Source organism: Protomyctophum parallelum (genome assembly GCF_964188405.1).
Source record: "Protomyctophum parallelum genome assembly, chromosome: 19".
NCBI lineage: Eukaryota > Metazoa > Chordata > Actinopteri > Myctophiformes > Myctophidae > Protomyctophum > Protomyctophum parallelum.
Genome location: NC_139717.1, coordinates 41438053 through 41452372, shown reverse-complemented (window position 1 = coordinate 41452372; position 14320 = coordinate 41438053). Strand labels below are relative to the sequence as shown.

At 43.8% G+C, this 14320-nt stretch overlaps 1 protein-coding gene across 1 annotated transcript in view; it reads right to left on the bottom strand.

The window, feature by feature from the left end:
* Nucleotides 1-14320, bottom strand: part of plcb1l (phospholipase C beta 1-like) — a 229104-nt gene that overhangs the window by 23964 nt on the left and 190820 nt on the right. The window contains exons 14-17 of the mRNA XM_083790186.1: nucleotides 7396-7567; nucleotides 3718-3801; nucleotides 2940-3010; nucleotides 945-1041 (exon numbers count right to left, since the gene is read on the bottom strand). Of these exons, the coding sequence (XP_083646312.1) occupies nucleotides 945-1041; nucleotides 2940-3010; nucleotides 3718-3801; nucleotides 7396-7567 (424 nt within the window). The remainder of the gene's footprint in view (nucleotides 1-944; nucleotides 1042-2939; nucleotides 3011-3717; nucleotides 3802-7395; nucleotides 7568-14320) is intronic.

Sequence of the window (14320 nt, the reverse complement as noted above, 5' to 3'; positions counted from 1 at the left end):
TTTAATGACAGATGTAGCCACTACGACCACAAATGTCCCAAGAAACTGCGAGTGCAGTACTTTCATCCGACGGAGCATTGGTCCGAACGACAACCTACCTCCTCCCTCACCCTAAACCAAACCTCCCCCGGGGCAGACACCTAAACCTAACCGCAACCCTCTCCCGACCCGCAGCGCACCTCGGAGCATTGCTCCTTCGGAGCAATGCTCTGTCGGATGATAGTATGCCTCCCGTTTGCTGCGCTCTGAGAGAACAGAGCAGCTGATTTCTTTGTTTTGATTAGGTGTTCGATACTGTCGTTTAATGGCTAGAATGCTGTTTCAACAAATCAGATTGCTTCCTCGAAACTACCTGTTTTTCCAGTATTTTGGTGGATTTGAGGAGTTGCATAATAAAATATTCTCTCATGTGGGCCCCTGACACAAAATCCTTTTCAACGCGGGGGGTTCTTCATATGAAAATGTTTGAGAACAACCAGTCTAATGTAAATAATATAGTAATCATAATAATTATTGATAAAAGGTTGCTTTAATAAACATATTATTATTATAGCTAGTATTATTAGAAGAATATCTCACCTCGGCTGAGGTGATTGTCTGATGTCTAGCAATGCATATCATTTTATAATGTTCCCTAACCCATTCTGACCGGGCACCCATTTTGGTGTCAGCATCATGTTATGCTTTAGCTATTTAAAAATAGCAGATCTACAAGCTCATATCGCGCCACCGAGTGGCGCGATACGAGCTTGTAGGTCTGCTATTTTTTTTTTTTATCGAAGAACGACTGACATTTTTAGAATCTGATCTCAGGTCAGAATGGGTTAATCAGACCAGTGTGTGTCCGGCGGAAACCTCGTATGAATCTGATCTCAGGTCAGAATGGGCTAAAAAATGGATGAAGAGCACTCAGCGTGAGAGAAAACACTACTAGATGTACATACTTTTGGAAGCCTCAAAGCTGTTGAACTTGACCGGCTGGATGTAGCTGACCAGGTTGGACATCTCCTCTGTGGCAAAAGCCTCGCTGCCTGCTGTTCCCTGCCCACGCACGCATGCACGCACACACAACACACAATGTATTTGACAATATCTGTCAGGGATATCCACAGCATAAATGGCAACTGCATTGTTGAAAATAACCACCAGGAGGCAGCCTCGTCCCATGTTATCAGCAATACAACATATTTTGTCGATAGAGACTGTGGATGCTTAATAGTAATATAGAGCAAATGCTTTTTGGCTGTATCAAAATTAGTCAGATGTTTATGTGGACCGGGTAAGGTTTATCTGGTGGTTTATTTTATCCTGCAAATATAACAAAACCATCTGACCACAAACTTTCCCAACTTTGTGTGGAAACAATAAGCCTTACTATTAAAGAGAAGTATCAGCTAAAAATAGAAAAGCAATAAAAAATACTGAGATGGGTTGCCTTTGATACGGCATTTAAGCCTGCGATACTAGATCAGAGGTTTAAGTTTTGGTTCTCCAATCATGGCATCACATCCTACTACAGGGTTCCCCAATAGGCGGCCCGCGGGCCATTTGCGGCCCACAGAGCGCCCCCTTGTGGCCCATGAAAGAATTTCCAAAAAATATATATATATGTTTTTTTTTTTGTTTTTTTTTTAAGGGTCCCAGATATAAATGGCATTAAATGGGGGTCAGTAGCCTATGCATGTCAAACTGGGCATCCTTTTCAAATGGGGTCTTGCCCTGAAAATGTATTTTCAGGGCAAGACCTCGACCTCGCGCGTGCAGACTCGGCCCCCAGCCTGGTACGCTAATCAAAATATGGCCCTTGAGGAAAATTAATTGGGGAACCCTGTCCTACTATAAGCTTATGGAAGAAAACCGGTTACAGAGCTTTCAGAAACTGAGAGATACATATTATCTAGAAAAGGAAGATTTCTTTAGATATCTCCAACTACATCACTATTTCAATCAAGAAATTCAAAACCGTGAACCACAAATGAATCAAAGTAAACTTATTCATTTAATTGCTCAGGCTCATACGAAAGGAACAAAGAGAATAGTATCAAAATTTCAGACTCCAGAAAACATACAACCGATTACATCAAAGAGAAATGGGAGAAAGAACTGAATGCCCAAATCACAAGTGAACAATGGTTAAATATTTGCAGAACACAACACACAACTTCAAGTTCCAACACCTGGCGTGAATTCTGCTGGAAAAACACCTCCCATCATTTATGGGAGTGTGAGTGTGAGTGTGAGTGTGAGTGTGAGTGTGAGTGTGAGTGTGAGTGTGTGTGTGTGTGTGTGTGTGTGTGTGTGTGTGTGTGTGTGTGTGTGTGTGTGTGTGTGTGTGCGCGCGCACGCTCACATATTGTTTGCATTTTATTATTATCCTGTCTATGTGTGATCTCCTACAATTATAGCATTTATCTACTGTTTTTACTTGTAGTTGGCAACACATACTGTAATGTTCAATTGTTTGTCTTTTTGCTTTCCTTGTCTATTTCTGTTCATGAAAAATGAATAAAATGTAAGAAAGAGAAGTATCAGGGGGGCTTAAATACTATGCCTGACAAATTAATAAAACATTTCAGTAGGAACAGAACAAACCTTTTGTAAAAATAACTAATAGAGGGAAAAAAATGAATGCAACCTACATGTATAACATTGTAACAAGACTCACAACACCATGACGTGACACGCAAAACTAAAGTTTTACACCATGACAGGACCCATAAACTATTGTCAAGCAAACGAGTCTTGTGACGAGGACTGCGTGTGTGTGTGTGTGTGTGTGTGTGTGTGTGTGGAAAGTGCACTTCTAGGAAAGCGCCCCCCCCCCCCCCCCCCCCACACACAAACAGCGATGTGACTTGCAAACGACAAACGAGTGATAGAATACAGATCATCATTAATTTCCCACACACACACACATGTGTGAAAGGACCTGTACCCACCTCATCCATGGAGCCCTTCTTACAGTCATCATCATCATCGTCGTCATCCTCACTTTCTGCCTCCAAATCTCCTAAAAATAAAAGTCACACGTTTTCTTTAACAAAATGATCATATAATCATTCATACATCGTTGCTGTCAGGCATCTATTTTAACCTTTTTTTCCCGCGAATGAATGCCCTACTTGATCATACTACAACGTCACACAAAGGCATCAAATGTAAAAGCTTGAAACGCGGCCCGAGATAACGTTTTTTTTATTTCTCGTGATTTCTGGTTGAATTGAGCGTCAAACGTTGACTCATGTGTCAGCCAATCAAATCATCACTGGCATATGGGGTGATCAGCCAATCACAAGCCAATGTTTGTGTTCACACTAACCCGGAAAGCTGGGTATAGGAGGGCCCTCAAAAACACACAAAAATCCATGAGGGGCGAGCTCCAAAAGTGGTCTGTGGCATGCCGCTTTTCAAAGTGGCATGCCGCTTTTCGTGTTGATGCCATCACCCTCGACATGTGATTCAAATTTTGGTTGGTTTTGATTGGACGTTTGGTTCATGGTTTTTTGTAAAATAGGCCCCTCCCATCAACTTTGGAAGCCAGTTACGGCCAAATGATATGGACTATCAATTCTGCCTGTAAAGGTCCTGAGATCATGTGTACCGAATTTTGTGAGATTTGGACAAAATCTGTAGGAGGAGGAGCACACACACACACACACACACTCACACACACACACACACCCCCACACTGATTTGACAGAAATGGTCATGTCTCACCAATGGACTTCCTTCCAGGTGCGTGCCTGAGCTCAGCACCTTCTGGTGGCTGTGTGGAATCTGCTATCTCCTCTTTGGTGGAACCTGGAGAACAAAGCATACCTCATGATCAACACACAATCCTCCTCCTCCTGTATGTATGTACCAAAAAGAGAGCCTGTGGTTCAACATCTCCCATCATTCACCTGTCACCCACGTGCTTTTATATCTGCTATTATTTCTGTACATCCGACGTATAAAATATGGATGAATGGGTTAAAAAGATAGCAGAGACGAGCCCACTTTGAGAACCACTGGTAAACGGTATGTGGGGAAAAAACATTTGTGGCGGTACTTCTGTGGTCTACTGGCAATGTGCACGTGAACTGTGGTGCCGGTCAATCGGTCAGGCAGTTTATGAGGTTACTTCCAGACACACAGACAGACCCTCTTCTAGACTGCTTGGCCTCTTGAGGAGCCACGCCTTAACCCATTCTGACCTGAGATCAGATTCATACGAGGTTTCCGCCGGACACACACTGGTCTGATGAACCCATTCTGACCTGAGATCAGATTCTAAAAATGTCAGTCGTTCTTCGATTTTTTTCAAAAATAGCAGACCTACAAGCTCATATCGCGCCACTCGGTGGCGCGATATGAGCTTGTAGATCTGCTATTTTTCAATAGCTAAAGCATAACATGATGCCGACACCAAAATGGGTGCCCGGTCAGAATGGGTTAAAGGAGAATTCCATACTAAAAGGCTTTCTTACCTTTCCTTGTAGTTGTTACGTCCCCACCAAAGAGGTCCAGGTGTTATTTTGTGCAAAAGCTCCTTATTGGCTATTTCCCCTACCATAAGCCCTAAATGAATTGCATTGAATTGAATGGGAATTGAATGGGGCTATGGGGTGTTGTGCTAATTTGCTTATTTCCATCGCTCAAAATTATAATTTCTTTGTATTATATCCTCTCTTCATAATGTAAATAATATCCCAAGCGGCACACTTTACTACTTCTTTCGATGGAAATAAGCGAATTAGCATAACACCCCATAGCCCCATTCAATTCCCATTCAATGCAATGCAATTCATTGAGGGCTTATGGTAGGGAAAATAGCCAATAAGGAGTTTTTGCACAAAAAAACACCTGGACCTCTTTGGTGGGGACGTAACAACTACAAAGAAAGGTAAGAAAGATAAGAAAGCATTCTAGCATGGAATTCTCCTTTAAAAAGAAAGGTATGATGTAAATGTGTTCATCAACATCTCAACATATTAAATAAGTGTCCACCAGATTCCAGTTTTCAGTGTAATACTGTGTCAGTAGCAGTCAGTCAGTCAGGATGTAGAAAGAAAGTTTAGCATGAGATCACCTAACTTGCACTGCTCAGTACATTACACCTGGGGGCAGTGTGGGCCAACAATGACCAACACCACGGAGGGCAATACGGATTCTAAACAATAATATACTTCATCAGATGCTTGTTTGCTTGCTTGTGTGTATAAATTAGACTGCATAAAAGTACCGTGCTGACAGACGCACGCACGCACGCACACAGAGTTGTAGCTGCAGTTTTAAGACCACCTGGTGGCTGCCCATTCGTGTGCCTGTATATGCAACAGCCAATAATCCCCCTGAGCTGATGGAGAGGGCTGTGAAAATGATGTACGTGTCGTAAACAGCTCAGTGTGTGAGCACAGCACAGAGGCCTTTGTCCACCACAGAGAACGCAGGCAGGCACACTCCTCCCAGGCATGTCTCAATGTTCTGTGGGAACAGTGCATGCATGCGTGCGTGCGTGCGTGCGTGTGTGCGTGCGTGCGTGTGTGTGTGTGTGTGTGTGTGTGTGTGTGTGACGTGTGTGTGTGTGTGTGACACTGTATGTACTGTATGCATGCCTATGTTTGTACCTGCATATGCTGTACCTGTGCGTGTGTTTGTTGTGTTTGTGACCGTGTTCTTGCATGTGTGTGTGTGACTACCTCATGGTACAATATACAATATGGTATCTCCAAGTCACTGAAGAGAATTTAACCTGAGATCAGATTCATACGAGGTTTTCCACTGGACACACACTGGTCTGATGAACCCATTCTGACCTGAGATCAGATTTAAAAAATGTCAGTCGTTCTTCGATTTTTTCAAAAATAGCAGACCTACAAGCTCGTATCGCGCCACTCGGTTTCGCGATATGAGCTTGTAGATCTGCTATTTTTCAATAGATAAAGCATAACATGATGCTGACACCAAAATGGGTGCCCGGTCAGAATGGGTTAAGCAATAAGGATACTTAAACCCCAGGTCTCATCTAACTTCCGGCCACTTCAGTGGCCTGGGTTTTGGCTAAGAGAGGAGGAGAGAGTATCAGCTTTCATTGTGTCTGGCCTTGAGGATCCTAGATGCAATGAAATACTTGTTTAGTGACCTTCCCAGATTGAGGGATGCTCACAGCTGGTAGTCTATACTCAACCAGGAGAAGTTAATCTTGTTCAGGACAATGTTCAAATTTTATTACGCAGCCACTATACTCAGTGGAATGCCAAGCCTTTAGTCTTGAAATCCCTAAATTCCCTAGCAAAGTTTAAAAAGGACCTTAAATCATGGCTTCATCGTAACACTTACTAGTTAGATTCCTAACCTGGATAGCCCGATCCTCTTAGTGTAAGTCATCTATGTATATCGCTTCTAACTTTATATGGTGACATTGTTGTTGCTGTTTTAACCTGCCCAATGCGATGCGAGAGTGCGGTCTGACCAACACCAACTTGGGACTACAGAATAATCGTTGCCCTCCACACTCTCCTATCTAGCATCAGGTTCTTGACCTCTAAGGTGTTATCAGCTAAGCTGTCGCACCGCAGTGCATCTATGTAGGTGGTGTGCCCTGGGCTGGCTCCCACAGTGTCAGTTTCCTTGCCGCTAGGTCCGGCTGCCTGGCGCAGTAACCCTGCCAGTCTCATCCTTCTCAACCTTGTCTGTGACCCGTGGTAGGTCCCCATAGAGGACCACATTTCCTTTTTTTTGCGGCTTTCGCCTTTATTTTATGTTTTTTATAGAGGGACAGACAGTAGGCTGACAGGAAATGGGGAGAGAGATGGGGGGAGTGACATGCAGTAAAGGTCGTCGGGATCGGGAGTCGAACCCGCGGCACACTGCCAGACTGGATTACCAGCCAAGGTACCAGCCTGGACCGCTGAGCCACGGCCCAGGCCAGAGAACCACACCTCTGATGTGGTACATCCACGTGACACCTAGTGCCATTCACAGCATTCTTGTATAGGCTCCATCCATGCAGGGCCCTTTCCTGCTGTCCTGCATACATTAATATGCATGCAGGCATAACGCCCAGAATTCAAAACCGTCTGTCCCGCGTGGGAAGCCAACATCTTAACTACTAGCCTAAAGGGTCATTTCCTGTTACCCATAGGGAGACTCTGAGCCACTACTGCTACACACACACACACACACACACACACATCGTCTCTCTCCGGTGGAAACATCATATTATGTCCAAAACTGTTACTTTCCAGGATTCAAATTCCGCACCGAAAACAGTAGCTGTACTGCTACTTTTTATGCTGTAAATGATGATCAAGCAGGCCGTATGAAAGAACACCAAGTAAAAAATATGGAGATACAGTATACGGAGATACAGTATACGTTTGTGTGTGCGTGCGTGCGTGAGCGTGCGCGTACCTGCGCTGGGGGACGAGGGCTCACACATGCTGGAGGAGTCGCTGTAGGTGTTGGACGCTTGCTCTGAGAGCTTCTTCTTGCTGCCGTCCGGCTTGTGGTGCTTCTTCTTGTTCTTCACCAGGATCTTCCCCATCAGCTCCATGGGGCTGGGCAGAGGGACACCGGACTCCAACTGGGTGGGGGACAGAGGGACAGAGAGACATAGAGAGAGAGTGAGAGAGAGAGAGAGAGAGAGAGAGAGAGAGAGATGTTGATGTCTCCCCAGGACCCAAGCTAACAACTCACCAGATTGCCTATTTTAAACATTTGGTTTGTAATTAATGGAATTCATTTGATTTCATTTTCATTTATTCACGAAATTCTTTTGAAAAATCATTGAACTCGTTTGTAATTCATTAAAAAAAAAGAATTATTTCAGAAAATGTTTTGAGATGATAATAATGAACTAAAATAAATAAATACATATATAAATTAAATGTAGTGACATGAGGGGCGCTAATATATTAAAGTCTAACTCATGCTATGATTAGGTGATGTAATGGGACACATGGGTCCCGAGCCAGTGTTTGGGAATCAGTAAACCCTCCATGACAATGACAATCGCCAAGATAGCCAATCTACAAACGCATCGCACCGCAATGTTCCCCGCAGAATATATAGGGATGTTGGGATTCAAGGGGTTAATGAAAGAGATAGGAAGACAGACAGAGGCTACATGTTTCACACTCTGAGCCGAAATCAGATCGTTCGCCTATCCAGAACGGAATTTTGATTGTTTTTATATAAAAATAATAAAAAGTAATAAAAAAACCACACGGAAATAGATTTCCGCATTTCGGATTTGTGCCACATTCCCAGGTGTGGCTTTGAAATTGCGACTCAAATCTGACTTGCAAAGATGTGTCTATCAGTCTGGGATGTTCACTCGGCGGCTCGGATACAGAAGCCTGACCTATACCTATGCCACACATCATCGCAATGCAATGTCAGCTTGTACTGTAGATCTGCCATTTCTTCCTTCACGCCTATGTTTTATTGTTACCACAATAACAACAAAACAGTCCAGATGGGTCAATGATGTCTGAATACACTGATCTGATCTGATCTGATCAAAGCTATAAGACACAGGAAAGGGAATAGAGAGAGAGAGAGAGAGAGAGAGAGATGCCCCATATCTTTGTCCATAGTATACAATAGACAGAGGAAGTGCACTGTATGCTGAATATTTCTGCTGTACTGTACACATTGGCTGAGGAAATAAGATGTGGGACTTTGCTTTTGTTTTGTTATGGCAACTGTTGGAAAAATTGAATTGAACTAGGCCCGGGGGAGGGTTGTTGTTATGAGGATGACAGGAGAGGGGAGCAGGTGCATGTCCAATGTTTTGATTACAGAGCAGTTGGGAGGCTGCGTGCACACAACGTTCTGCCACGTTGGCAACATTTGGGCAGCCGGAGGAACCCAAGGAGAGGTCACCGAAGTGAAGCATCAAAGGGGACAGGAGACAGGCGCAATAAGAGCTTTCCTTAGCTGTTGTCAGAAGGGCATATATCAGTGGTTTTCAAACCAGTGGTCCGGGGACCACACGTGGTCCTCGAGAGGGTTGGTAACCAAATGGACCCTTATAGATCTTCAACTCTTGAGAGTGTAAAATGAAACCAAATGGACCCGCGCGGGTCCATTTGGTTTCATTGTACGCTCTCAAGAGTTAAATTATTGTTAAACGTCTCCATTACGTATAAGTCTACACAATTAGAGAATGTAGGATCATTTTTATTTTGATCAACGTTTTGCCTGTTATCTCTCCTAATGGTACCAACCATCAATACAGCAAAAATATTCAAAGTTTTGGGTCCGAGAGGCTAAATGTCATCAAAATGGTGGTCCGTGGCTTAAATGTTCAATATGGGCCTTGATACAAAAAGGGTTGAAAACCACTGGCATAATATATTATTGAGCTCAGCTTGGACATTAGTTCTATGGCCCGAGATTGTGTTCACGAGCGCTATGCAGGCCAAGACCAGGATTCTGCTGAGCCAAGCGGTGCTCGTTAGCTATACCGCGCACCTCGCAGACACACGAAAACACTGTTGAAGTTTACACCTTAAACACTATGAAACCAGCTTCGCCGAGGGAGGCCGTGCGCTAAACACAAACACTCCCCCCTCTGGGGAGGCGGTGAGAAAAGTAGGCAGGTCTGTGATTTATTTATAGGGTACACTGCTGTTGGGATCTCACTGTTTATGCGTATTAATAATGCATTATTATAAAAACAGTCAGCGGTGATGTTGAATAAACAGGCACTCACGCATGCATGAAATACCAAAGGCTGTTAACTACTCCACCGCACACAAACTCCACTGCATTTATATCTCATAGCCTATTCTTTGACTTACTATTTGTTGAACTCTGGCATATTTCAATAAATCCTCAAGGTGCACCCCACCCCACCCCACCTCACAAGGTGGTATCATCACACAATCATTTCTAGCGCCCCTCAAAATAATACTTTTATTAGGGGCCCTAGCCCCTCCTATGCCTAGCTTTGTGTGTGTGTGAATAATAGCAATGATTTAATTGGCTGAGCACGGAATTGAGAAATTTTAATTGGCTAAGCAAAGTACGTATTAAGGATAAAAAGTGAGGACAGACAAGAACTGGAAAGGGATGTCCGGAGCTCTCTGGTGGAGCTGTTGCCCCTGCAACCCGACTACGGATAAGCGGTTGAAGATGGATGGGCAGACAAGTGAGGACGCAAATTGTGATTGGCCAGAATGAGATGATATATGATGATGTATGACGATGAGAGTGCCCCTGACTTCACACAGGTGTGATTTTTAAATATATTTTCAAAAGCAGCAGATAAGACAATCGTCACGAAGTGACGCGCTGTGAACTTGTGGATCTGCTGTTTTCGAATAGCCAAAGTGTACATGAATGAAGGGGTTAAAATGATTGTGATGCCATGTATGTTGACTATACTTTTGCTGAAAACCCCCCCTGGAAACAAGGACCCCTGGGGGTCCCCGACTCCCCGGAAGACAAATGTTCTATAGTGTGGAGTGTTCTAGGGAGTTGGATGTATAGCCTACAGTAGCTTGACTTTGCAGAGAAATCTCTAATCCTTTCCTAATGTCGATCCTAAGCTCTGCTGGATATGTGCCCATATGGAGTTACAGAGCTGATATCCCATTCGCCACGCTGCTGCCTGCATACAGGCTGATCTCAGTACAGCTGATATCCCATTCGCCACGCTGCTGCCTGCACACAGGCTGATCTCAGTACAGCCGATATCCCATTCGCCACGCTGCTGTCTGCATACAGGCTGATCTCAGTACAGCTGATATCCCATTCGCCACGCTGCTGTCTGCATACAGGCTGATCTTAGTGCAGCTGATATTCCATTCGCCACGCTGCTGTCTGCGTACAGGCTGATCTCAGTGCAGCGCCACAAGGGAGTGGCTGTCATTGTGCTCACCTTTCCCATTAATTTACATTGATCAAAGGCTGAAATCCAATTCCCTGAGTGACTACTATTGCTGTTTCACTATCTCTGGAGTTTTTCTCTCTCTCGTGTGTTCTCTCTCTCTCTCTCTCTCTCTCTCTCTCACACTCTCTCCCTCCATCATTCTCTCACTGCATTTCCCGATAGTCCCTCTCTCAGGAGATCCACAAGCTCACAATGCACTGCGCGGGTGGCCATAATGTAGCTCTGTTGGTATACAGACGGACTGCCTGGGGATAGAAGGTCCCAGGTTCCAGCCCCGACAATGTGTCATGGTGTCCCTGTTCAAGACACTTAGGGCTCCATTAAGCAATTCATATAATATGACATATAATATTACAGTTTTATGAGCTGGGGGCGTGTGGAAAGTCAATTTTAAGCATGTTAAGAAGCGCTTTCGACACCCCGTGGAGTGCGCAAAACGGCCTTGAATTAGTCATGGGAGTGTTCAAGGCGTGTTTGAGACGTACCCAATCAACATGTCCGTACTATTCTCTTTACCAGTCAGCTGATGTCACATACGGAATGCGCACTTTGGGGATCGTGGTATTACATTTCTTCAGGCTGGCACCATAGAAGACATGACATGACTTTGTCACATTTGGGTTAATTATTCCTATTGCACTGCATGCTGTCACCTTCATGCCTCAAAATAATTTGTTTTTATTGAAAAACACCAGTAAAATAACGTTTATTATATTTTATTTCATTCAAGTCATGATGAAGGAATGAGTTGAATGCTGCTGCTTAATGCTGTGCCTGTGGCCCCGATGGTATATGGTCTTCGCTCGTAGCATTTTATTGAAGAAGACTTGAATCGGGTGTGATACAGCATAATGAAAGCAAACTTCCCAAGGATTATGGAGATGTTTTTATTTATTTTTAAGGTTGAGAAATGAAAGAATTATGGCCGTTTCTAATCTCAACATTTTACAAAAAAAAGACGCAAAAAGAGGCTTGTCTCATAGAAACAAGTAAATAGGTCTATAAAAATAAGCACATATAACAGGGGTCTGTAACCTATTTTAAATGAAGTGCCATGTTTATGGCTATTTTCAAGCTGGTATAGATCTGCTATTTTCAAAAGTAATCTTGGAAAATTTTAATTTAATTTTTGGATTAGCCGTCCTTAGTTGGGCAAATGCATTCATCTGGGGATCCTTGACATGGGAATGTGCTGTGTGAGGATCACTGGTTTAAACAACATTAGGAGAAAAGCCCAAATAACCACTTTAGAAACAAGAAAAGCAACCACAACTAGTACAACTACCAATATTTACAAGCAACTTTACAGAAAAAGAAGCCGCTTATAATAGACAGACATGGCAACACTCCAGCAGCCTCCCAGAGCCGCTCAAGTGTAAAATCAAACTGTGCTTTTTGCGTTTATGAGGTGGTCAGACCCACGTCTAATCGTTATGCGCTGAGTGTTTTTGGACACTCCCACAATGCTAAAATATTCAGGAACGCCGTATGCCATATGTGTGTGCGTTCAACACGGGCCGATATGCCTTTCATAATACGATTGTGCGCAGAGTGAGGGCAATTTATGTATTACCCCATTGTAAAACGGACCTTCAAAATGGCACCCTTAACCCATTCTGACCGGGCACCCATTTTGGTGTCGGCATCATGTTATGCTTTAGCTATTGAAAAATAGCAGATCTACAAGCTCATATCGCGCCACCGAGTGGCGCGATACGAGCTTGTAGGTCTGCTATTTTTGAAAAATCGAAGAGCGACTGACATTTTTAGAATCTGATCTCAGGTCAGAATGGGTTCATCAGACCCAGTGTTTGTCCGGTGGAAACCTCGTATGAATCTGATCTCAGGTCAGAATGGGTTAACCCCTAACTGCCCCTGGGCTCTCCTGTGGGCGGCTCTCAGCTGTGAGAAGCTGAAAACTACAGTTCGCCTTCGGGATAGGTCTAATGATTATTATTATTATTATTATTATTATTATTATTATTATTATCATCCGTGGTTATTTTCAGCGCATGACTCTGACGTACGACAGAGTATAAATCAGGCTTTACTCTCACGCTCAGTCTACTCGCAGTCGTCTCATCTCCTTCTAGCCCATTCTGACCTGAGATCAGATTCATACGAGGTTTTCCACTGGACACACGCTGGTCTGACGAACCCATTCTGACCTGAGATCAGATTCTAAAAATGTCAGTCGTTCTTCGATTTTTCAAAAATAGCAGACCTACAAGCTCGTATCGCGGCACTCGGTGGCGCGATATGAGCTTGTAGATCTGCTATTTTTCAATAGCTAAAGCACGACATGATGCCAACACCAAAATGGGTGCCCGGTCAGAATGGGCTAGGGGTGTAATAATTGTATTGAAATATCAATTGTATTGAGTATACCAATGTCTAGACAGCAACATATTGTGTATTGCATCCTTCGACTTTGTATCGTATCGTTTTTGCAACGGAAATAATCAATTGTATGAAAAATAAGTACTTGTGCATTAGCAATTTTAAGAAGAAAATTTTTAAAGAGTGGTTTAATTACTTTTCCATTCCATATACTGTAGCTACACTTCTATCTACAGTATCGGTCTATCGATAAATGTGTGTATTCTCTGTGTTCATGCCAAGGCGTGGATTTGTCCATATGTGTTCAAATACTATTTGCCAGAGAATCACTGTGTTTCCCTTAAAAACCTGCACTATCCACAAGCTTCACAGTTCACACATTACATATTACATATTTCATGTATTTGCGAAACAGTTACTGTATCGATTTCAAATCATTGAATCGTATCATATTGCCATAATGAAGCAATATCGTCCATGGCGTGTATCGTATCTTCAACCATACAGTGTATCGTGATGCGCATCGTGTCGCTGTTAAAATGTATCGTTACACCCCTATGACTCCTTCAACATTGTTCCTTCTGCCAGCCTCTCCTTTGTGAAAGTGTTTCTGACACCGCTCCAATGTCAGAAGGATTGGTCGCGCCGTGGCTCTGTGTCTTTGGCAGGGGAACAGCCTCAGAGGAGTGCCTTGTGAGTGTGATAACGCTACACCACTGGGAACCCACGCTGTAGTTCTTCCATTCTGTCAAGGGGACAACAACCAACACTCGCAGGCCCCCAAACAAGTGTGTGTGTGTGTGTGTGTGTATGTCAGTGTGCGCGTGCGCCGTGCATGCGTGCATGTGCGCATATACATTGCTATACTGTGAGTGCCAGATGTCCGCATATAGTATAAGGAACAGGACACTTTTCCTGGTCCTCACAAGAGACATGGTTGTTTTATGGTTTAAAAAGGGCGAGCGACAGTGAGAGAGCGAGGGAGCGAGCAGGGGAAGGGGTGAGAGAGAAGGAGAGAGAGAGTATAATGTGTCTTGCGAGTGGGTAACCGCGCATGCATGTGTGTGTGTGTGTGTGTGTGTGCAGCGCATGTGT